The sequence below is a fragment of the Rhinolophus ferrumequinum genome, chromosome 23 (genome assembly GCF_004115265.2).
Source record: "Rhinolophus ferrumequinum isolate MPI-CBG mRhiFer1 chromosome 23, mRhiFer1_v1.p, whole genome shotgun sequence".
Lineage (NCBI taxonomy): Eukaryota > Metazoa > Chordata > Mammalia > Chiroptera > Rhinolophidae > Rhinolophus > Rhinolophus ferrumequinum.
The window spans coordinates 14,683,502-14,709,839 of record NC_046306.1 but is presented as its reverse complement, the minus strand read 5'-3'; the positions used below and the strand labels follow the sequence as shown (position 1 = coordinate 14,709,839).

At 42.9% G+C, this 26,338-nt stretch overlaps 1 protein-coding gene across 10 annotated transcripts in view; it reads right to left on the bottom strand.

The window, feature by feature from the left end:
* PTPRT (protein tyrosine phosphatase receptor type T) overlaps window positions 1-26,338 on the bottom strand; it is a 945,146-nt gene that overhangs the window by 208,295 nt on the left and 710,513 nt on the right. For all 10 annotated transcript variants that reach the window (XM_033094902.1, XM_033094905.1, XM_033094898.1 and 7 more), the window contains exon 11: window positions 25,238-25,340. In XM_033094902.1, coding sequence (XP_032950793.1) covers window positions 25,238-25,340 — 103 coding nt within the window. The remainder of the gene's footprint in view (window positions 1-25,237; window positions 25,341-26,338) is intronic.

Below are 26,338 nucleotides of genomic sequence, written 5' to 3'. Positions count from 1 at the left end.
AGCCCTCGGAGAAGGCAAGGAAATGGGGAGAGGTACACATTTGCCGTTTAATTTAGTCAGTGTACGTGCATGTGCTTCTTTGCTTGGCCTCTGACTAGCTGTGTGACCTACTGCCCCCTCTGTCTGTCTTTCATGTACTTACTCACTTATTCATCAGCTATTTATTGGGTGGTTAGAGTGTAGCAGGTGCAAAGTTGAATGCAGCATGGCCTCTGGCACCAGGAGCTCAAAACTGAGATGGGGAAGACAGATATTAACTGTTTACCACAGTCCAAAGAGATGAGGGCAAAAAAAAAGAACTCGGCCAGGGAAGGATATCGAGAAAAGGAGTGCTTACAGGACAGTGTGAGGATAGAATGAGAAATATGTTTCGGAGGTGCTGAGTATAGAGTAAAGTGCTCTATAAAAGTTGTCTGGAGCCGACACAATCGCTGCATGCATTATTATCAAATTAGACAACAGAGATTTGCCTTGTTTTCCATTTGGACCCTTCTCTTGTGATTGAATTGCACTTGATAAATTTAACAAGAGTGGATTTTGAGTAGAGCTGAGAAGAAGAAATATATATTGTGTAAAGGAACCATAAAATTTCAAACGAAGAATTCAAATTAAGTTTTACTTATTTTCAGATGAAAGCTGAAGAAACCTTATAAGGAGAAACCAGACAGCCATCTGATGATGGCTAGAGCTTCTGATCCTCCTTTTCGATATTTAAAGTAAGTTTAACTTACTTTAAATGGGTTGAGACACAGCTTGTATATTTTCTTCCCATATAGAGTCCTCTCTTATTCACAATATCACATGTAAGCAACTCGTGTGGTTCTAATTTTAATATACTCATATATCCAGAATCTGACTGCTTCCATCACCTCCACAGCTACCACCCTGGCCAAGCCCCCATCATATTTTAATTAAATATTGCAACAGCCTCCCACTGGTCTCCCTGCTTCCACTCTTGCCGCCAACAGTCTATTCTCAAAGCAGTGGCTAGAGTGACCCTTTAGAAACATGACTCAGGTCCTGATACTCCTGTGCTCACAGCCCCTGTGTGGCACCACCTTACTTAGTGTAAAAGGCAACATCTTTCCAATGTCTTCAAGGCCCTTTCTGATGCACTATCCGATATCACCTCTTCTGCAGGTACAGTGGCCTGGTTGTTGTTTCCTAAGCATGGTCCTATCTCAAGGCCTGTGCATTTGCTACCCTCTATGCCTGAGGGGCTCTTACTCAGATATACACCACCCTGGGAAGGCCTGTTCTTCACCTCTGCCAGTGAAGTCTTACCGGACCAGTGCATTTAGAATAGCAACCCCAATCCCAACATAGCCTATTACACTTCCATGATGAAGTTTTCTCCAAATCATTTATCATCATCATGCAGTGTGTGTGTGTGAGCGTGTGTGTGCGTGTGTGTGTGCACTTAAAGGATTGAGTCCTTTTAAAAGAGGACTATAAGCACTGTAAATGTCAACCTCCCTTGGGGAAAAAGCAACTAGATAGATGGACAAATATGGGGCTAGTTAGTGGATATTTGGATAGATGACCTTGAGTTGGTGACCTTTTCTAAAGCAACACTGAACTGAAAAACAAGGTTGAGGTTTTAGTTCTGGATCGCACTCACTAGCTCTGACATGCTGAGCAAGTCACTTTACCCCTAGAACTTGCATCTAAAAATGGGATAATTTAGGCCAATGCAATAAGACACAACACAGAAGAAAGATACATTTTAGAGAGGAAAGCAATTTATCATCATTTGTAGATAATATGACTGTGACCTAATATATCGAAGAGAATCAACTGAAAGACTTTTAAAATTAATAAAAGAATTCAGTAAAGTGGTTTGATAGAAGATAGAGATAAATAAACTGTACACCATGAGAAACAAGCTGGAAGAGGTAATGGGAAAATCCTGTTAGAATAGAGTCCTTTAAAAACAGCAAAGGATAATACAAATAAGAAGTGTATGGGACTGACATGGGAAGAAAAAACCCTCTACTGAGAGATATAAAAGAATCTCTCCTGTTTGTAGCACAGAGCTTGGCAGAGCAGGGGTTAAACAATTGCTCTGAACTGAAGATGGATACATAGAAGTGCTGATGTCCTGGCTGAAAGCATCACATACTGTAAAGATGTCAATTCTTGCCAAATTGATGGGTTTTCTTTGGGAAAAAGCAAATTGTACAAAATATGAGGGCAGCTAGGTGACATTTGGGAACCCGAAAGATGTGGGTGACCTTAATTCAGAAATTCCAATAATTTTGTTTTTCAGTTTTGTTTAAAGTAGAAAATACAATCAAGAACTTTTTTTTAAAAGAAAGGAATGAATTTTAAAAACCAATCCTGGATATTAAAGCTTATCATGAAATTAAAATAATTAAATCATGGATACTGCAGTATGATTAAAAGAAAATGGGATAGATGTGTGTGTGTGTGTGTGTGTGTGTGTGTGTGTGTGAATTTTACATACAAATAGAAGTAACACAAATCAATGGAAAAGATAAAATTTTATCAATAAATAGTATTGGAAAAATTCCAAAATTAGGAGGAAAAAAGATAAATTTAAGACCTCGCCACATATGATAAACCACATTATAGTCTAATGGTTTAAAAATTTAATTTATTTATTGAAAAATTTCAGGTACCCAATCAAATGCAATGTGTGATCCCTGATTGGATCCTGGATTGGATTTTAAAAAGCCTTAAAGGACAATTAATTGGGACAAGTACGGAGATTTGAATATGAGCTATATATTAGATACTGGTATTATACCAATTTTACATTTCTTGAGAGTGATGATTATACCGTGACTACAAGTATGTAGGAGACTGGCCTTGTTCTTAGGAGATGTAAACTAGAGGTTTTAAAGTGTCGTGATTACTACAACAAACCTAGCAACCATTTGAGAGAGAAGAAAAAAGAGAAAGTAAATACGACAAAAGTGTTTATAACTGGTGAATCTGGAAGGAACTATCTGTGAATGTTTATTGTGCCATTCTTGCAACATCCTGTAGGTTTGAAATAAATAAATAAAAAAAAAAGCAATCTCGAGTGGAAAACATCTTTTTAAGCTTTAACAACAGAGCGACTCACCAAAGATAAAAGAAAAACGATGTGTGTCTATGTATAAATTTGAAATGTCTGAATCCAAGAATAAAAAATAAAACAACAAATTAGAAAAGTTACTCCCAGAAATTGACATCTAAGGAAGCAATATTTTAATGGGTCCTGTTCTAGACATCCTGTTTAGCATGGAGGATAAAAATGACAAGGAGCAAACACAAAAATCAATACAGCCTCTGTATCAGTAACGGCATACATTCTACTCTCTCTATATAATGAGAGAGAACTAGCAATTATTAAACCAAAATTCTAAACAAATAAAAACGATCAACTGGGGAGAATAAGAACCTTTCTAAGTAACTCTCACATCAGATACGAAATCAAAACCACCATTTCATTCTCTTTACAAACTGTTTTGCTGAGAACAATGATGTTTAATGCTTATGGGAGAGGACCAAACCTATTTTCAGAATATGAGAAGCCTTTGTTATTAAACAAAAAAGAATGACAATAAATTAATTAAGCATTCCATAAAAAGAAAATTAGAATAAACAACACTGGAGCCAGATGGCTTTTCCAATGAGTTCTTTCAATCTTTCAACAATTGATAATTCCCGTGCTAGATAAACAATTACATAGGACAGAAAAAGAGGAAAAGTAGCTGAAACTGTTGAGAATTATTCCTCTAATATACTATTGAATTGGTGCCCCATAAGCAGGTCATTTACCTCAGGTATACAAGATAGATTTAGTAATACAAAATCTGGGAAAATAACACATGAATAAGCCCAAGTAGGAAACAATATGATGGTACAAATAGATGCCAAAAAGGCATTTGGTAACATTTAACATCCATTTCTATTTTTAAGAGTCGCAAAGATAAATGGAAGAACAGAGATATTTTTCCTTCTCATGTTTTAAAGTATCTATTTCAAAGGGACAACTAACATCACACATAGGAGAAATTCACTGGAGAGCTAGTCTTTGAGGTTGGTAGTAGCACCCAACGGTCAACTGTCAACATTACTTGGCAACAAACATTTTCCAGAGAGCACTACCTAATGCAACAAAACATAAAACCAAAGTAAGAGTTATTGCAGCTGGAAAACAGGACACAAAATTATCATTATTCACAGATGATGTGATTATTAGACTAGTAAACCAAGATAATAAAATTTAATTAAAGAAACTCACAGGAGGTTTAAGCAAATCGAATGTGTAAAACACACACACACACACACACACACACACACACTCAGTTTTCCTAAATACCAATAAAATCAAGTTAGCAAACATAATGGGGAAAAGATAGCACAAGATACCACAAGCTTGATATTAGCTAGAAACAATTTTAATGAGGTAGCTATGGTTGTCAGCCACTTGAAGAAATCGGCATAGTGTTCCTGAGAAATAGTAAAGGCCCGAATGAATACATGGATAGGCTTGCCCTCTTTTGGTGTGGAAAAGCTCATGTTAATGTAACCATTTGAGATGAAATAAGAGTTTTAATACAATTTAAATCAATTCCATGGGGGATTATTTAGGGACCACAATAAAGTGATTTTAAAATTCACCGGGGAACATAAGTGGGTGAAAAGAGCTAAGAACAACTGGCACACAAGCATCCTTAGGAGGAGTGGATATTAACATGTTTTGTAAAGCTATAATTAAACTGGGTGGTGCAGATACAGTGAACAGTAGAGACAGACCTAACGGCAAACCAAGGATATAGTGGGATACACACAAACACACACATAGGAAGCATCACAAGTCAGCAGGACATCAAGGACTATTCAATAAATGGTAGGGAGGAAATCTGCTAACTGTGTGGAGAAATAAAAGAATGAGCACATCATTAAAATGACGACAGCTCTTATGATATATGGCAAAAGTGGAATACAAGATTACAAGGGAGGGTCAAATGTATGTTAAACCTAATTTTTTAATTTATTGAAGAAAATAGAAAAGAGTACCCACCCCAAATGTTAATATTTTATGATAGACTTATAGATGTCTTTTCCCTTTTTTACTTTTTACACTTTCTACATAAGCATATATTATCTTTGTGATGAATCTAAATTACACTTTATGTAAAATAAAATGATAAAATAAAGTTTTACTTATATTAACGACCTCAGCTTTGTGATGAGGATCAAAGACAATTAAGAGTGTGAAAATATTTAAAAAATGATTATTTAATGTACTATGTTACAACTAGCTGTAGGATCATGTTTTCAACTGGTGGATGGATTTCTGCACATAGGTGACACGGCACTTGTAACTTACTGAGTAATGTTGACTTTTGAATGTCTAGCTCACCCCTCTGTAATTTCAGAAATGGGATTTTCCAAGTTCATGTTGAATGCTGTCATTTCAAACAATCAAAAATACAATAATAATGTATGGAGAGTTGACTCAGTTTACAACGACTACTGACCAAGAGCTCTATTAGTTAACAGCTAATTTAAACAGTAACTTTAAAACAATGTAGAAGACTGAAGTAATAAAGAGTGTTCAGAGCCAATGGAGCCAGTCTACAAGAGCTAGGAGAGACCGAATGCTGGAGGGTCTCGCTACTCAGTGGTCCATAAACCAGCAGCACCCTCATCACCTAGGAATGTGTGGGAAACGCAGAATCTCAGGCCCCATCTGAATCAGAATCTGTATTTTAAAATATCTCAGGTTAATTCATTTGCACATTAAATTTTGAAAAGAGCAATAAAGTGAAATAGAACACTTTAACCAATTGAAACTCTTCCTGGTTTTGTTGTTGTCCTTGTTTTTCAATAAACATTCTAAAGCATTTGAATGTCCCTCAGTGGAGAGCCAGGCTGTTTCCCTCACCTCAGGCTTCCCAATATTGCCTTCTTCCTCAGAAGTCCTGGGAAGCAACCCCTTTGCCCTCCTGCCAAGTTCTCAGTTGAAATGTCATTGTTGTTTTCTAAAGTCATCTTATGTTGTGAGAGGAGCAAAGGAAAAAAAAAAAAGTTGAACAAGGCTAGCTTCAACCGGAATTCAGGCTCCAAACTTTGCGATTAAAACTCATAGTGATGCTTTTACAGAGGAAGATGCTACAGCAACTGTTTTTAAAAGAGTAATCAATAGGGTGCGTTGGATGTCTCTAGATGCAACAAAGACATTTGCTTAAGGAAAGGAAAGTGTCCAGTGAAAATGCTCTGAGTGCTTCTTTGTAAGACCATCTGAATTCAATTAGCCTCAAAAAGCTCTACTACCGCTCTAAAAAGGTAAATGGAATGATTATTAATTAACCATAAATTAATCATAATTAACTGGCATATTAGTGCCAGAGAGGACAAATAAATGCGATAGAAGAATTATAGCACCACCAATCAAAACATTTCCTCTTATGGGAAAATGTAAACAAAGATGAGGTTACTTGCAGCAATGCAATGAGCTGTACATGTCAGGTCTCCACCTGACAACAGGATCACCCCTGAATTCCGGAGCCCCACTATGACTCTTTGGCTGTGGGGCTGGAATAAGATGTTTGAACAAGCTCACCAAGATATTCTTATTTACACCAAATTTCAGAACTCCTCTTGTGGAAGCCCTGCCCTGAATTAGTGGTGTGACTCAGATCCTTGGATACGGGATCATCATCTAATCTAGCAATTCTTAAAGTGTGGTCTATGAACCCCTGGGGGTCCCCCAAACCCTTTCATTGATTCTGCAACATCAAAACGATTTCAACAGTATGCTAAGACTGTATTTGCCTTTTTTCACGTGTTGATATTTGCACTGAGTGCAAACACAGTGCAATAGTGGGTAAAACTTCTGGAGCCTTAGCATGAACCAAGGTTGTGGTACCCAACTATACTTACTGTATTCTTCTCCACCATATAACAACTCACAAAGAAAACCCCCAAAATGCTAGTTTTACTTCAGAATGTCCTTGATGAGGCAGTAAGAATGTTCATTTCAACCCTTGAATCCATGTCTTTTTAATACCCACGTGACACAAAGGGAAGTATGCATAAATCACGTGTCCTATTATTGAAGTACTATGGTTTCTTAATGAAAGACATTTCTATTTCTGGTTGAATTGTATGCTAAACTAGCCAACGTTCTTAATGAAGCACCATTTTTTTTGTGGTTATTCACATTAGATATTTGGTAAACATTTTCTCCAAAATAAATGGAGTTTATCTGTCACTTTAAGAAAAGAGTATTTGTTCATAATTGAGCTTTCAAGTGAAAATTAGCATTTGGAAAACTTACCTGTCACCGCAAATTTCATAGGTTACCAATACTTAAAAACTTTATTGATGACATTTCTGGTGATATTAGCACATGTGATGGTTTGATATTATATAATAAAATATGTCAACATTTGGAAGATTTTTATAATTCAGTGAATTTTTTCAAATGACCAACGCATACTGTTATAAAATCAAGGATAAAATATCCATTCAAAGTGCAACATAACTGATAGATATTAATGTAACAGGATATTTAAAAATCACTAATATGGTTTCATTGCAACTAAACTTTAGAAAACTACTATTCTCTGAGTTTTGGTGTAATATCAAAAGAAGAATATCCACAATTACATTAAAAGGCTACTAAAATACTCCCTCTTTTTTCTAATTACATATCTGTGTAAGGATGGATTTCCTTTACATATTTCAATGAAACGAATTCATGACAACAGATGAAATGCAGATACAGATATGAGAATCCAATTATATTCTATTAAGCCAAACATTAAAAATATTTGCAAAAATGTGAAACAATGCACCTCTTCCCCCTAATTTCATTGTTTTGGGAAACATAAATATGTTATTTATATTAATATATAATGGGCTTAATATTATTTTAAATGAATTACAATATTTTCTAAATGCAGCTTTAATTTCTAATACTGCAAATATTGATAGACAAAACCCACAGGAACAAAAGCTTTTTGGGACCTTCATATTTTTTAACAATGTAAGGGGTCTTGTGACCAAAAAGATTAAGAACATTTGATGTAATCACACATTTTAAAAATAAATAAATAAATAAATAAATAAATAATGGCAATCAAGATAACTTGTAAGTTAGGGCTTCTCTTAATTCATAAGTCTTGGCACTACGGCCATTTTGGCTGGATGAGCTTTGTTGTGGGTCTGTCCCATACCTTGTAGGATGTTTATTAGGACTTCTGGCCTCTACACACTAACTAGATGCCAGCAGCAGCCCTCATTTCCAAGTTGTAACAACCAAAAATATTTCCAGGCATTATCTTGGGGGGACGATTTAACTCTGGTTGAGAACCACTGACATTGGTAAATGGAAAAATGATGTTAAAAGACAACTCACAGAAAAGAAATGTCAATAGTATAAAAACACATGGAAAAAAATCTGCCTTGCCAATAAGCCAAGAAATGCAAATCAAAATGGTAATACCCTCCCAGGTAAAACCCATCAAATTATCAAAGTAAATGCATATACGAATTGGCTGTCAGTGCTCAGCAAATACATTATAACATGCAATCTCAGTGATGTTGTCATGACACTGGTAGAATTATATAATCCCTCTAGCATTACAAATTGATTCATCAAACTGGGGAAATAATTTGGCAATGATTTTCAAGATCCATAAACACCTTTATGACCTAGGAGTAGAAAGTGCATAGATTCTAAAATCTGCATTAAATTTGAATTTTGGCTTTGAACCTTCTTAGCTGTGTGACCTCCCTTTAAATATTAAAGTGGTGTTTGAAAATCTGAAGACAATAATAATGTCTCCATAAATGATTATTGTGAGAACTGGCTTAGATAATAATGTAAGTGAATTTCTAGTTAAAAGTGGAAGATTTAATGCGCTCCATTTATCTCTTGTCTCTCATGAGCTCCCACTAAAATGACAGTAAAAGATTAAAAAAAAAAAAAAAAAGCATATAAATCCATAAGGAAAAAGAGAACAGGAAAAGGGCCATTAGTGGATGAGAGGTTTCAACAAAATTCTGGAAGACTGAAAATGGTCAGAGGAGAGGACTCTGGTATGGCACGATAAAGAAACCCAAATTGTAAAGACGTGAATACGAGGACTTGATTTGCCCAGTGGATCTCAAACAAGACACTGATCTGCGAGCAGTAAGGTATGGAGAGTGCAGAAGTTAAATGTAGGGCTGAAAATAGGGGTGTTGATCAATAGGGATGTTGATCAAAGTCATCAAACTCTCGAACATGGGCTGCGATGTGTCTACTCCCTACCCCACAGGCAGGAGATAGGTTTCATCTCTGGAGAGTTTGCTTTCACTCCCTCCCACCCGCCCCCCAACCCCCACCCCAAACACAGCACTTCCAGTCAATGTTTACAACACTTTACTTTTAAACATTAACTACCCGAGGCCCACTGGTAAGGTGAGAAATGCTCCAACATGAAAGAGCTAATTCAAATGGGACGAAAATGACTCCAGAGGAAATAGAGATAATGCAAGAGTCAGCAAGCCTCTCTCTCTACCCCCAAATCAAAATAATATCCTCAGAAAAGTTCGAGAGATGATTGCTTCTAGAAACAAGTGATGCTGTGAGAAGAAAAAAAAAATCAGAGAATAGCAAATAGTTTATAAAAGGGAAAATTGGGATTGCTGAAATTTTAAACAAATGCTATATAAGGCTTGGTATTTTTCTAGAAAACAGGAGAAAAAGACCAAAAATAGAGAAAGAAAATGAAAAAAAAAAGTATTAAATGGTAAAACTGAAATGATAGAACTCTATGGGAGGAAAAAACATAGGAGTAGTATGGTAAAAATATTGCCCGAATAAAATAGAATAATTGTACATTGTATGACAAATTGAAGAAAAAAAAAGACAACTGTAAAAGATATGAGGAGCAATCAAAGGCAGTAGGACATAGTGGTTAAGAGTTCAGACTCTGGAGCCAGACTGCTACGTTCAAATCCCACATCAGCTACTACTTGATCTTGGGCAAGTTACTTAACATTTCAGTTTCCCCATCTTAAAATAGGGATGACTTGTTCTTACCTGACAGAGTTTTGATGAGAATTAACTGCGTTAATATATATAAGACTTAAAGTAGTGTCCAGCACACAGTAAGCTTTGTGTTAATTACACAGTACTATAATAAAAATAGTATACCACTTGGCACTGAAGTTACCTGCTTTTCTAGAATGATAAAATTAGCTATTGTGTATTTATTCAACTAAAAATATTGGTATAACTACATGGGGAAGATGGCAGGGAGGACTGGATAATTTAAGACAGCCAAACCTTCATCTGTAATAGTAAGAAGTAAGTAGATAATGTCTGTAATCAATAACTTTAAAACAGCACGTTATGTAGTAACATTGCCAGTTCCCAGAAGAAATGGCAAAGAATTAAAATACAGTTGCCTCTGGGGCACAGGCCTGGGGGGTTGAAAAAGGCGAAGCAGGGCATTCCCTGACTTTGACTGTTTGATTTCCCAACTACGGGCACTGGTTACTTTGTGATTTTTTTTTTTTAATTAAAGAATGAGAAAGGTTAATATATATGAATTGGCTGTCAGTGCTTGGCAAATAAAAGTAGGCACTCAATACATTTTAGTTCCATTTTATTCATTTCAGTAATTCCACTCCTGGGGATTTTTTTCCTATTTAAAGATACAATACCCAAAGAAATCCATGAATAAATATGTTTATTACTGGATTATTTGTAACAACCAATAACTGGATATGACCCAAATTTTCAACAATATGGTAATGGTTAAGAATTATGCAAAACACTTGATGGAATGCTATAAACCAAGAACATACGTGTAGTGTTTCAGATGGCTATGGATTGGCTATAACCTAACACACACACACACACACACACACACACCCGGATGTGTTTAGACTTGGAAACAGAAACCTGAGAAAACCAAGGTGTCTGAACAGAGGAGATGGAGACATAGTGTGTCTCAGGGCAACTTCCTCTGGCCTCCAGAATCCCTAATGGAGGCCTCACAGATGCATGGGTCCCTATGCGAGGGGAGCTGCTTTTTGAGGTATGGCCTTTCATAGTGAGACTTCCCATCACTATTGAGGAAGAACACGTACTAATGATCTATGCCATTGACAGCACTTACTACAGATACTTAGGAGCCCCCCCCATTCTGCAGTCAGCCTCAGTGTAAGCAAAGTCACGACTCACCTGAAAGTCCTTCTCGGCGGTGGCTCAGCCTCCAGTGCTTTCTACAATGCTTAGAAAACCCATTTACCAGCAAAGATACTCATGAAAACTATATGACAACTATGAAAAAAAATGGACACCAGATACATTTGAGTCTCTCTCCATCAGAACCTACAGACACGGCCTACAGCTCTCAAAGATAACATGAGCAGGGCAAGCCAGTCCCTCTGGATCTCTGGATGTGACTTTGGGTGTCCATAACCCACTTCTTAGAACCGTGCTTCTCAACCTCTACATACATCAGAATCTCCTGGAGACCTTGTGAAAGCAGAGACTGCTGGGACTTTCCACTCTCAGAGTTCCTGAGACAGCAGGTCAGGGGGTACGGCCTGAGCATCTACGTTTCTCATGAATTCCCAGATCGAACATGGAGAACCACTGTCTTACAGGCACAGAATTTACCAAAACCAATGGGGATAAAAGTTGAGACTTTGGAGAAGGAAGAGAAAAGCAGGTGAAAAAAGTTTTTTAAGGGTTCCTCATCTCTCCTTGTTCTTGACCCACCAGGTGGAACACTGGGGGGGCATCTTTACCAGCTCCATCTCCTTCCCAAGCTCCCATTCAAGGCTGTCCCACTGAACCAAGCCTCTCTTGTCAACTTCCTGAACTGAAAGATGACGACCTTATCCCTTCCGCCTGCAGCCTACGTGCTGATGCAAGAGGCCACCTTTGTAGGTTCCAAGAAATTATGCATTCGCTATGGAGGAAATTAACACCTCAAAGCAAACTATAATTAGGAACTCTTCAATTCAGTTTATGCTTTTTCAATTAGGCACTCTATAATTTTAATCGTGGGAGCATTAACATGTTTCTGTAATTTATATACCTGTGGTATAATTAAGCCTTGGAAACACATTGCTCTAAACCTGATGGGAAAGCGACTGTTTCCCTGCATAGTTGCGGTAGTACAGGTCCCCAAAGGAGAGATGGTGCCAGTTTCCAAGGAGCCATTTGTGAGTTGCAGAGGCCAGTGAGAGAACTCCTGGCTTTGGAAATGTGAAGGCTGTGGAAGACCCCGTGATGCCTTTGAACATCTGGCTCCCGTGTAGACATCTGCATCCCAAAGCTTCAACTCCTAGTATGACTTTCAAAACCTTCCCGCCGTTTAGAAACTGCTTTGGACAACTATTCTTGGAAACTAATTTCAATTAAGCAGGAACAGGGTGTCCTGGCGGGGGAGACATTATCTGAGAGCCGTGGGAAGCAGATGGCTTTGAAGTAAAGAAACTGAACAATAGGCTGAAAGTTAGCCTGGATTGGGACCAAACTCCTTATTTTTTTTTTTTTAAACACTGATTTCTCTTCCCACTTACTCTAATTCTGCTCCTCTCTCATAATGTCTGCTCCGCCTTTGAGCTACAAAGCAGGCCCTGAATCCTACGTGCAATCCCTCTTGGGATTCTGAGCAGTTCTGCAAATTCAAGGAATCCAGAGGCACACTGAAAGTTTCTGTGCTTATTCAGACTGAACCTCTGAACTTTCTGAAGGTTAAAAACCTTCATTTCCCACCCCCCCCTTCTTCCTGCTCTCCCCACAATAGTAAATTCAGATTTGCTGACTGCAATAACAGGCAAAAAGAACGTAATCAAAACTGGCCCCGGGGGGACAATGCATACAGATTCCAACCCAGCTGAGTGACGTGCCCATCTTGCGGCACTCAGTATATTTTGTCTGATCTAAGAAATACAGAACTTTTTATAGAGTGAAAGTTGGAAATGGAGTCGTTTCTCCCAGGCTACTCTAGCCTTCCACGAAAGAATACAGATCTCTTCCAATCCTTACACTCAGTCTCACCACATATCCATCTTCTACCTAAGCCCCATATCTGCACAGATGTGATATATTCAGGTATGCTATCAGCACGCCACAGTGTCTGGATTATTTCAGACACTAGTCATTGTCATCATTGTAAGGAACTAGGGGTGTGTTTTCAGCCCCCACAGGGATAGAGAAATAGACTGGTAGAGAGCCTAGTTCAGGTCTTACGGGCTAAAATGGATTATCCTCCTGCTGAAACATACCCCAAAAGAGACACGAGAGTTCCAAAGGCTGTGAAAACAACAGGAGCAATTCTGCAGTTAAATGCAAAACAATTGTTCCCCACGTCTTGTGAACACGTACTTATTGGCACCACGGGAGAGATACTTGGTTCCCTGTACAGGCTCCTGCTCCACACCCAAGACCACTGACAGCCTAAGCCAGAAGGACTCGGGTTGTGGTTCAAGACCAGCAGGCTCATCACTGTCTTTAAAAAGGCAGCTTCTCAGACCAGGTCCCCGGGGGACAGGCAGGAATCAATATATTTACTGGCTGTCCAGGTGATTCTGATAGTCACTAAGGTTGGAAAACCCTGGGGTTAAACCATTTCCCAGACTTTGTCCCCAGCGAGGGTGATGCAGTAAAATGTGGGAAGTCCGGTGCAGAAGGGGAGGGGTCTCAGCAGTAGGGCAGCCCAGCCACAGGGCCCGCTCTGGCTTTTGGGTCTTACACTTAATGCCTGGGTCTCAGCCCCCATTACATTTCTTATTTCTCAGGGCAGGACTGGCCTTTACCTGCGTCTTCAAATGCCTACATGGACAGCCTCTGTGACACCAAAGATCGGCCTTGACCACTTTTTACCAGCCCTCCTAGGGTCTAGCACAATGGCTGTAAAACAGAGTCTTCTGTGATGGTGGGAATGGTTTACAATACAGCAGCCACGAGCCACATGTGGCCACTGAGTACTTGAAATGTGCACAGCGCAACTAATGAACTGAAGTTTTAGTTTAATTCCATTCGAATTCATTTACATTTAAATAGTCCATGCAGCATGCAGCTCTGGCTACAGTACTGGACCGTGTAGGTCTACAATCTTGCCCTTGAATCCTTCTTGTGTTACGGAGGCTGCTAGCCCTGGCCCTGGCCATCAATACTTACTTTATACATGTCTAACCTTTACAAACTGCTTAGTGAGCCTACGACCAGGTGGAAATGCACTAAACAGCAAACCCCAAGCAGCTGTAGCCAGGCTAGAAAAGGATGTGTTGGATTCTGAAAAGGGGTTAAGGACCCATTTCTTCTGCCTAGTGGCAGAGAACTTCAAATTGTTCTTTTCCTACTAAAAAGCCAGGGCTTTCAGGATCACCTCTCTCACCGCTGCCAAGAGGAGGCAACCCTCTGAGCAGCCGCAGGCAGCTGGAGCGAGCATTGTGCAAAATGCTTTTTGGATGAGAGCAAACCTCGCTGGATTCTCACATGGCACTGAGCCAGGCACTGGCTCAGAAGAACATCAATAGAGGAGGCTATAGAAAGGCACTTGATGGAGGCCAACTTGAAAGTCTGACCTTTGGGTGGTTGCAGACACAGAGACTGAGAGCCATTGGTTATTAGCTGGGCAAGATCTGAGACAAAAGCAGTGATGCAAACTGTCCCAGGGCCCAGAACAGTGTGAGAAGTAAAAGTCAGCCGGAAAAAAGTTGGCGAAAAAGTGAGACCCAGGAGAAGGCAATTTGCAGAGTCACTGCTGCTCTTGCAAAGGATTTCACGAGTTCCCCAATGTGAGAGAATTAGCATTATGAGAACTACATCTACTTATACTGCCCTTCCATCCATCATAGCCGGGCCTCTGTGTTCCTTGAAGTAGGTGGCTTCAATGGCCTTCCCCTTGAATCCATTACCACCCATCCACAATCCCTGCCAACACAGTCACTGACAGCCCTACTACCCCACAGTGGGGTTTCATTACTGAAACCTTACCTTTGATCATCTTACTCTCTGAATACCACTTCTTGTCTTTCCAGCCTCTCCCTACTTTGTACCCTCTACATAGTCTTCAACAGCATTGAGGTCACCTGGCCCTCAGTATCTCTGTTATCTGGACATCTCCCTTCAGACTGGCTTTTAAAATCAAGCCTGGACTAAATGGTCCATGTTCAAGCACTTTGGCTGATATCATTGTCTTCCTTTTCCCGTGGTCCTGTGTCAACTTGTGTGTCTTTCTTCTTTTCTACTGTAAGAGCTGCTTAGAGCCCTGAGAGAAAATGAAACTGCACAATGTTGGCCATCTTTCTTTTGTAAAACCATTCCTTCTTCCTGTGTTACCTCTGCCTCAGTTTTCCTTCTATCTCTCTGGCCCTCTTCATCAGTGTGCTTCGTTGGAGTTTCACAGAGCTCTGTCTTGTTCCGCATCTCATCTTGTATACACGTTCCCTGGATAAGGTCATTCCCTCCTCCTAGGCTTCAAACACCACCTGAATGTTCCTTCCAAATCTTCAACCCCTGCTCTGATGCCTCCCCAGCACTCCAGCCTTTTAGAATTTAAATAGTCCCTGTGGTAGGAGGTGAACATGACGACCACACGCTCCTTTTCCTCGTGCCAGTAACAGTCTCCGTCTCCATCTCTCCAGATGGCAGACGGTCCAAAATAGAACACTCCTTCGTTCTTCATGTTCCAGCAACTGCTCCTGCTCCATTTAAAATGTTCTTCCCGAAACACCTGCTTTTCTTCCTGGGTTTGAGCCTAAGGAATGTAATCCAGAATCCTTCAACACCAGAGCCAACATGTGGTCAGCTGGGTTGTTTGGGGCACTGATACAAGGAGATGTGTAATGCAGTTAGGATGAGCTGAAGTGAATGCAGACCCACCTAAATTATTTGGGTGTCACCTTTCTTCACTTTTGTTTTCCTGGATAATCTTTCTGATCACAGCTCTGTGAAACACTCACCAAACAGACCCCGTGTCCTGGAGTAGTTTCCCTGGTGGTATTTACATGTCCCTTTAATCACAGTTACATGTCTCCTTAGTCATCATATTTAGACTGTGGGACAGCCCCAGAGGGAATAGGTCTACAGGAGCATTTGTCCCATTATTCCTTACTTCTGATTGTTTCTCTGTCTAGCTGGCTCTTCCTCTTTTCCAACCTGCTGTGATGAAGTCCCAGCACGCTTTTAGACTTGGCTACAAGTGATACTATTGGCAGAGCTAAGTCTTGCAGTTTCTATGGAAGGGCCTCTTGCCATCCCCCCACACCAACGTGGGACACATTACACTCTTCATCTTCAGGCCCCAGCAAAAGTGTCCCAGAGAGGTGGGAACTAAGCAAGACAAATGATGTTTAGAGACAGTACGTCTAAATGGAATTGTAGTTTCTCATCTCCCACCGTGGACAGGGACTCACGAACTCCTCAGGCTGCCCCATGTTAATACATCCTCTACATTTTCATTTCCCCGTCCCCCTTGGACACCATCATATGGTGGTGTCCGAGAATCGGGTGGTAATCATGCCAGTTTTGCTCACTGCAGCTCCACGGGCCAGCAATACCTTCTGTGATCGTCTCCTGAGCTCCCACTCTGGGCTTCCCAGTTATTAAAGGAATCCTGGAAGAAATTTGGCAATCATTGCCTTTTCTTCCCAATAAAGTTTATTCTTTCTTCCCAATAAAGTTGTCTGGACCTCCACTTTGTACTAATCACTGTGTATTTCAGAATCTACAGTGTTAACCAACTGCCCCTGCCAAATGCAAAGGGATGGTGGGTTCTCATCAGGGAGTGAACAGAACTTGCAATGACCGTGGAAGCCGTTCACCACGTTACACTGTCTTCTAGTATTTAGTCTGTCATACGCCTGGCCCGACAAGCCGGAGCTGCACCCTCTATGCAGCAGGGCTCAAGCGATCTATGAGAGCAGTCCACACATCCTAACTGACCTCAGAGGAGGCCCCTCAGAGGTCTCCAGCACTCGCCTGGACCGCACATCAGTTCCCACCCTGTCCTTGCCCAGTTGGTTCCTAAACCCCATCATCACAGCTATTCTGACCGGGACCCCCTTCATTTCTCAGGCAGACAACCATACCTGTCTCCCAACTGGTCTCTCTGAACCCCTCTGTCCTCTCCAATCTGTTCTCCACACCGATGCCAGAAAGACCCTTTTAAAAAAATAGATCATATTGTTCGTTTGCTTAACCTCCCTCCCTTTTTTTTGACTCCTCATTGCTTTTAGTATAAAAATCTTTACTACAGCAAAAACAAAGCCTGTGTTATCCGGTCCTTTCACCCAGTGTCATCTTGTGCCACCCTCCCTTGCATGGTCTCCCCACTGCTGTTCTGCTGGCCTCCTTTCAGTTTCTCTGGCTTCATCTTCTGATTCCCCTGTCTGGGTCTGATCCCCCTCTTCTGGGAAAGAGTGAGACATAGAAGGAAGAAAAACAGATAAACTGTACATTGGTGAGCTGGCTCTCATTGTGGGAAACCGGGGTTCACTCCTAATGGGGATACACGAGCAACTGTGTGGCGTGTGCCTCCAAATGGTCCATCTGAAGGTCCAGAGGCAGGGCACAGACGCTGCTATTCCCACTCCCCAGCGGCTGAACCTGGCTCCTGTGGCTTTATGTACTTTGCCTTTCTGAGTTGTACCTGCCTGCTCAGACTAAACAAGATCCACGGGGCTTTGGAGAAAGCATTATGACAAAGAAGCAGATAAAAGGGTGGGTGCTGGTGCTGGAGGCAGGATGTGGCCCTGCACGTGGAACTGTCCAGCAGAGCCGCAGCTGAAATCAGAGGTGGGATACTGCGGAGCCATGGGTCCAAGGAAGTATCGGTTACAGCTATGAACAGTCTGCCATTAGTGTCCATGGCACCATTTGTACAGAGCTATCTCTGGCATGAGGATGTCAGCTGCATGTGGGTCTGTTTTGCTCATTTCTGGATTTCCAGTGCTCAGCGCAGTGTCTCCCATACGATTGTTTGCTCAAATTCAAATTAGATATTTACTGACTCAGTTAATAAGATAAACAAATGAATGAGTGAACAGATAAGGCTGACTCATCTCCTAGGATCTGGTCTCACCTCTCCTGCTTGGTTTGACTCCATGTACCCACTCTGGTCCCCAGGATTTAGGAGGTGTCAGTTCAGGGAGCTCATGAGGGTCCCCACACTCCTTCCCAAGGGCGCTTTGGATCTGCTTTGCTTTGATCTCACACCATAAAGCAGCCTCTCCTCAAAATCAAGGGCACTACTCTTAGCCCCTTCAGTAGTTGAGACACACTCGCCCTGTCTGCTTGATTTGGTGTTTGGGAAAGGTGAGCAAACCAGAGATCCCTTTTGACGGTAATATGGTTCTGAGGGTTTTGTGACATCCTTGAAGATAACCACATGTTCCCTGACCTGTCACGCGCTTGCCGGCACCTTGCATGCAGATCTTCCATGTGAGGGGAGACCCAGCAACCAGGCCTCCGCCTATGGCAGGGCTCAGACAATCATCCATCCCACGGCCACTCGTGCAGTGGCCACTCCTGTCCAAGAGCTTGGCCAACCCAAGGAGCAAGTTAAACAACTACCCTTTTCACTTTACACATGTTAGCTTATTTGATCTTCCAAACAATCTGTGACACGGGAATTCCTATGTTACCAACAAGCAGCTTGAGGATCAGAGAAATTAAGGTAATTTAATTAAATTAAGTTCATGCAGGGAGTCAACTGCATAAGGTTGGAGCTGATTCCAGAAGACTCTTTTGTTCCCTTGTACTGAACTGGAAAGTCAGCTGTGGCAGGAAGAGCCTAAGAGATCGTAGGTCTGAGGGGGAAGCCAACTCTGGGACCCAGTCCCTGTCCCCAAGGAGGCCAGAGGCGGGTAGGGGCGGAAAATACAAGTCCCTGACAGAGGAGGGGCCAGAGCAGAGTGGGAGCCGGGGGAACGCGTGAACCTGCTGCAGGATGGGAAACTGTCCTGGCTGCAGCAGATGTGACCTGGATATTGGAGAGCTGGAGAATGTCCTGTTCTGCAGAGACAATGGCCTACAGAGTCCTGACCACCCAGAAAAGGACAAGAAATTGGGCATCTGCTGCCCAATGTTCCCCACACCCGTCAGGACAAAGTCCAAACCCAGCGTGAAGACCTTCCTTTCGTGGCCCCTGTCTGTGTCTTCGCCTCTCTCATCTCTCTGCCACAGCCCACTGTGGGCCCCTGAACAACTATGCCCCTTCTCTGCCTTGGCTCCTGCCTGTGCTGCTCCTCCTGGGTCACACTCTTCCCTTCATGACAAAGCAACGCCCCCGCCTCCCACCATCCGGCAGGTCTCAGGTCAGACAACACTGCATCCAGGAGGCCCTGCCCACACCGAGCCCACCGGGCTGACGATGAAGCCTCCACACTGAACTCTCATAGGATCCTCTGACCAAACACACAGGTTCACCGGCGTTTGTTCTTTTGCTGAATGTCTTTCGAACAGACGTGCACTGTCTACAATGATGGCCACTCGCCATATGTGGCCCTTTACATTTAAATTAAAAAATCAATTCCTCAGTCTCACAAGTCAGATTTCAAGTGCTCCATAGCCACATGTAGTTCATGGTGACTATATCTGACAGCACAGGGATAGGACATTTTCATCATGGCAGGAAGTTCTATTGGGCAGGCTCTTATAGATGAGGGCGGGCATGCTAGGTGCATCTCTAGCTCCCAGCACCTGGCATCTACCAGGTGTGCAAAACAGACTAACTTACTTTTTTTTTTTTTTTAAGTACCTGCTCAATGCCAGACACTATCCCCAGGAAAGGGGATCCATTAGTGTCAAGCCTCCTGATTTCTTGGAGCTCACAGGCTAGTGAGGAGAATTAGTGAGGAGAATGCAAGAAACGAAACCAGAGAAAAACACACAACAATTGGATAACACAATTCCTAAAAAAAGCTCCGGAGGAATGATGAAGACACACAGGGCACTTGAGTGAAACCTGGTAAGGGGGCAGAGTGAAAGGAAATAAAACCGGCAACAGGTTAGGGCCAGATTCTGCTGGGCCTTAAATTCCATGCTAAGCAGCTTGAACTTAAATGCAGTAGGAAGCCAGTGACCCATTTAAGAATTCTAAGCAGGAAAGTTAACGTGATCCAATTTGTGCTTCCGAAGGACCATTACAGCAGGTTGGTGGGGGGTAGACTGAAGGAAGAGAAACGGATGCCAGGCAAAGCAGCAAACTGCCACGGCAGGTTAGGTGAGCAGGGTGGGTGGAGCATGGCAGAGGGAAGGAGAAGCGGCTAATCCCAACGCTGAGTCATGCTGAGTGGACAGGGAGGAGAGAGTCGGGACGGAGAAGGACATCTCCAAGGAAGCCTGCTGGGAATCCAGAGGAGGGTCTGCCAGAGACCCCGGGGCTCTGCCCCCAGCCTCACTTCAGGGACGGCATTATGCCTGATTAATTCATGGCCAAGTTACTTTCTGACGAAGGTGACTACAGATACATCAGCGTGACAGGCGGGGCGTGGGGCAAGAAGGCTTGGCGTGTTCAAGTCAGAGCTGAATATTAGATTCTAGTCACTATTTGATTGATCTTTTAAGCAATTCTCGGATTCTGTCACTTAAAAACCAATAAATCTTTGAAGGCCTGGGAAAGCAATGCAAAAGCAATAAATCTCTATTGTGGAGTATTAGAAAAATAGGCCACGCTGCCGCCGTGGTTTGGCTGGAGAGATGAGGGGTCCCACAAGCAATCCTCCCTTTCTCCCCGCCTCACCTCCCCGCCTCACCTCCCCGCAAGCTCCATTCTGCCAGACAGAGTCAGAGCCATGGGGCTTCAAATGGGCAGCAAGCGGCAGAGCCGGGGCTAGAGTTTGGCTGAGCCAGGGACACAGCACGGCTGGCAGAAGAGGAACAGCCTACCTGGGCAGGGCCTGGAGGCTGAGGCTCTGCTCATTGAGCCTGTTTGAGGACAGACGAACTCTCCACTCAGAGAGAGACAGGTTGTGTTCTCAAGTTCCAGGCTAGGCTCACACAACCCAGAGCTGAAGGACCCCCGAGAAGTCGTCTTGCCTACCTCTCACTGCCTAGTGGATAGAGGCTCAATCCACAGTATCCTCACCAAAAGGTCTTCCAGCCATCCCGACATCCCAGGCCTGGGGAACTCAGAACCTCCCGGGGAAGCAAGGAACTCAGAGGCAGGAAGCCAGGGCTCTACAGCTAACGAGCTCCGTGACCTCGGGCCAATCACGTAGCATCTTAGACTTCAGCTCCAGCCTGCTCACAGGGTAAATGACAATCAGATGAGACAATGCAATGAAAGCAACTATCACCTATAACATATGATTGCAGACCTCCTCGACCCAAGTGTCTAGTGCGCTCTTTGTGTTCTGGGGTCCTAGTATGCCTTTGTTGTTTCCTTAATGCTCCCGCGCCCTCCAACCTGCAGGAAGCCACACGGTCCGCCACCTGTGCTCGTCTCTCCAGCCAGTCTACTCCTCTCTCAGTCAGTACAGCTCCTGTCCCTACTGGCTTCATACTGTCTTGTTTTGCCAGTTTCATCACCTTGTTTGCTTCCTTGCTTAGTGCCCCATCTCCCTGCCCCATGCACAGGCACACCTGGTGGATGATAAACCTCAAGAGGACAGGAATGTGTCCATCTTGTTTCCCGCTATATCCTGCTTAGCTCAGTTCCTGAGACATAGCATGTGCTCAGTAAATATTTGTTGAATGACCTATTGGGACAAGTGCCTCACACATGGGCATCCTAATGCCCCAAGTTCAAGGTGAAAAAGGGTCAAGGTAACTGAAACCTATTGTGATATTGCCACTGCAGTCATTGCAGGCTGTCCTGAAAGTCTGGGTAGGTGGCCTTGGTTAGTCTCTTCTCCTTCTTGGCAAACATCCAAGCAACAGTCTGAAAATACCTGCAGAAACCGAGCGTGTACCCACCCTCAGTGATCCAGAGCTTTGGGAAGAAAAGCAGCCAGACATTTTGAGCCACCAAGCATGGCCCCTTTGAGCAGTGACATTTATTTAAATTTTTTCCCCATGGAAATGTCACCGAAATATATCATGCACAACTTTCTGCGAGGGAGGTGGTGTGGCACAGCAGAATGAACGTTGGCTTAGGGTCAGCTGACCGGGGTCCAAATTCTGCCTGCCCCACTTTCTTGCCTCGGGGCCTGGGTCATCTCACTCAGTGTCTGTTTATCTCAGTTTCTGTATCTGCAAAATGGGGAGATTGCTATTGCAATGTCGTGAAGCTACAGATAGCTTTTGTACAGGGACAGGCACAGAACAGGTCCTTGCTCATTAAACGGGAGCCAGCAGGCTCTTTTAACTTGAAGCCATGGAACCTAATGCTACGTTTTTGGGGGTGAGTCAGGAACGATGAATAAATAACCACGTCTGCGAGGGGCTACATGGACTATAACATGTAGTAGCCCTCTTATTTCTTGAGTCCCTGTGTCAGTTTTGTAGCGGTCCTGCTTTTTGCTGGTCATTTGTCACTGCTGCTGGGGCATGTCCATTCCCATCTCCTAATGTGCAGTATCTGAGGACGCATGAGCTTGTTAAATAGATGTGCAAACTAAGACGATGTAGGCTCCAAGGGAAAGTGCGAGGGGCTTCCCTCTGCAGAAACCAAAAACGCTCCACCAAGAACATTGGTCTGGGCTGCTCGCAGGACCCCTTTGCGGGTCTTTGGACTCAGGCGGGCCTGGATGTGAGGCCTGGTTTCATCAGTACGGACTCTGCGATTGGACTTTGGTTTCCTCACTTCTAACAGAAACATAATGCTACTCACAGGTTCATGGAGGTTAAATGCTTGGAACACAGTTGTTGCCCAGTAAAACGGGGTGATAACTACTTCATCGGTGTTCAGCTGGCTTTCACGAGTTTTCGGAGGCTCACAGACACGTATTCTGATTCATCCTGAGGATGGGGCCCTGGTCCTCTGTACCAAAATTAACTTTATGTTGCCACCGGGCAGGACTCAGATTGCTTATTTCGCAATCTTATATTATATATATATTATATATATTATACTATATGTATAATACTGAGAAATACATATATATATATATATACATACATACATATATATATATATATATATATATATATATATATATATATATATATATATATATAATATTTTCTGAAACCTTGTCCTGGAAAGACGTTAGGGGATCTTAAGGAAAAAGAAAAGTACTTCCCTCCCCACCATGGAATCAGGGGCTTGCAAAGTTTTGGAAATTTGAAGAGGAAGGAAGCAAGCTGATCAGGTGGCTTTGCCGATAGTTTTGCACGTTTTCAGTAATGAAAGAGGCGACCTGGGTCTACTATCTTAAGCTTGGGTACGATCTGGCCTATGATCCTGGGTCAGCTGCTAACTCGTCGTGTAACATTGGGTACGCTGTTTCTCTTTCCTGGGCCATCCTTTGCCATCTGGAAAGCTTCCTAAGATTTTGAAACATGACGAATGCAGTTGTACGGAAGAGGTTAAGTGCTTCGAAAGGGAGGAAGGCATCGGTGGCCAAAAAGAAACACGTGATTTGGCATCTGGAGGACCTGCATTCAAATGCAGCTTTCCTCCTTCTTGTCTGTGAGCTATTGGGAATTTCTGAGCCTCAGTTTCTTCACCTGACGTTAAGATGATAATATCTCAGTATATAGAGAGGATTAAGTGACAATGTTGCACGAGAGTAACAGGAATAAAAGAAGTAGCTCAATAACTATTTATTTCACGTAAAAGCCACTATCTGCTTTGGCTCATCAGTTAGGACAGTCCTGGAACAACCTATGCGCAGAAGAAGGTAAAAGTTCTCAGTGCACGTGCCCCATAAATACTACACACACCTGTTGCAAGATTCAGTCGACTTAGGATAGGACATTGATCAAAGTCCTTAGAATTGAGGGGAACTTCCAAATTGCTGGCAGTTGACTCTATCTGCTCCATTGTCTCTAATTTCTGGGTAGAGTTGGATCCAGGTTGGAAAACAGGTAACCGGACCATCTCAATAGCCTCCTTCTTGACTGGTGTCCCAGCCCCCAGTATAATAAAAGTGCCACTGCACGGTGCTATCCAGTGGCTCCTCATGGACCCTCAGATAAGCCTGAGCATCTCAAACACGGCCCCCATTCTCACCCCACCACCGCTGCCTTAACTGTTATGCTAAAGCAAACGTAACCACTCCTGACTGCTCCCAGGAGAGCAGGCTGCTTCTCTCCTCCCTGCCTTCTCTCATGTGGGACCCTCTTACCGCTCTGGCGAAAGCTTACACAACATTAAAGATATAGCTCACCTCTGCCATATAAAGATATAGTGTCACCTCTGCTGGGAATTCTCTCCTCCGAGCTCTCGTAATGACCTATGCCTAGCTCCACAAGTACGCGCTGTACTGTCATTATGTTTTCGGTTTCTGTCTCCCCAACTAGAGTTTGACTTTGTTTAGAACATGAGTTAAACAGTTCCCATGTACAGAATGAATGCTCAATAAATATTCGATATCCAAGAAATAAATATTCAATCAATCATTTTTATCCCCCGTGCGCTTCCCCATTCTGGGCACATAAGGTACTCAATGCTTGTTGGACTGAACTGAGCCCCTGTGAGAGTGGTTCCACCCAACACTCGGCTTTATTTCTAAGGAACTGTGGTCCCTTGATCTCTGAGCAAAGCCAGCAGTCAACATGAGAGTTGCTGCCCTGGTGCAAAGTGTAGCTTGTTTAAAAGAGATCCCCTCCTTCTGACAGCCATGAGCCCGTGGATTTGCAGTGGGGTAGCTTAGCTGCTGAGATGCTTTCCCTGCCGGAGCCATCGGCATGCTCCTGACCTTCAGCAGACTCATGGGAAAATCAGTGGTCTGGCTCTGACTGCAAGTCCTTCTGCGGGACTCTCGCACACTAAGGCCCTCTCAGTGAGGTCTTGCCCCATTCATAATCTCTGAGCAGGTTGTTTTTAGAATTCAGTGAGTCTGTCCATCTGTCAGACACAGGAAGGTGATCTGGCCAGGAGACCTCAGGCCTTCAACTCACTAAATAAATTTACTGTCAAGGTGTTCCAGAAAGTTCTCTCCCAGCTCTCTCCGCATCAGCATGTTCCCTCTGAACCAGCCCTAATACCCCACTGTGGGGAGAGTGGCCCCATTGAAACTGGGCTTGGACTGCTGACCCTGTTCTGGCCAGTCCTGCCCACGGCGTTGATGGTGACATGGTTCAACGGGAGGTATGTGTGGTACGGAAAAGGAAAACTGCAAAGTGCAGGGGAAGAACCCTCCTCACCTGACAGGGGCTCCCCGGGACTGAGCAGGCTTCAGCATCACCGTGATGGTCGTGTCCGTTTCGTTCAGTGGGGTGTCTGTGTCATATTCGGGCATCGACGGAGCTGGGTAGAGAACAGAGAGAGGGTGGAGCTTAGCACAGGTCCCCAACCCCACTCACCACTTCCCCTTGATGCCATCCTTCAGGACACTCAGGGTGACTGGAGGGACGACAGTTGGCAAAGGGTTAGATGACAGTCACGCGGCTTCCCATGGGATTTCAGCAGAGGAGGCTCTGACTGCCAACCTGCCCGTGGGTGCCTTCAGGGTAGAGAAGAGTCTGGGGAAAGGGTGCAGCGATGTGGCCAGTAACCCTCATGAATCAAAAAGTTCCAACCGAATAAACCGGTAAGTGTAGGAAGTATAAGTACTTAACACAGATGTGAAAGCGGTCAACCTTGTTAAACACGTTTAAAATGTAAATTACAGCAGTGATGAAGTAATTCCTCTTATCTTTCTTTTTTTTCCTCGTGAGACTCTCCCTGTCTCATACCCAAATGATAGGAGTGCAAGTAAATCTAATCCCTCGGGAGGGTAATTTAGCCGTTTGGATTAAGAGCGATTACAATCCACCGCCCCTTTAATTCAGTATTCCAATTTCTGGAATTAATCCTAAAGTTATAATCCAAAGCAACGAATTACATTTTCTTCTGTAACATGTTTACTGAAGCGTTATTTTATACAATCATAGAGGCACCAAATATATCCAACCACAGGGGAATGTTTAATTAAATTACGTCCATCCATTTGACAGAACATTATGATGAAAGCGATGTAGCAACATGGAAAACGCTTATGGTATAAAGATAAGTGAAAACAATAAGCTACAAAAACAGCATGGGTCTCTTATGCAAAATATGTATGTATGCAGACCAGAATTGCATAGGTATTCTGGAAAAAAAAAAAGTAATTTGCAAAAAAGGGCTCTGAGGTAATTCTGCTTTGATGCTGTCTGATGGTGGAGGGGGCCCTACTGGTGATGGCAGGTGAAATCCTAGACCGCCATTCATTCATTCATTCATTCATTCATTCATTCATTCATTCATCAGACATTTCATGAGAA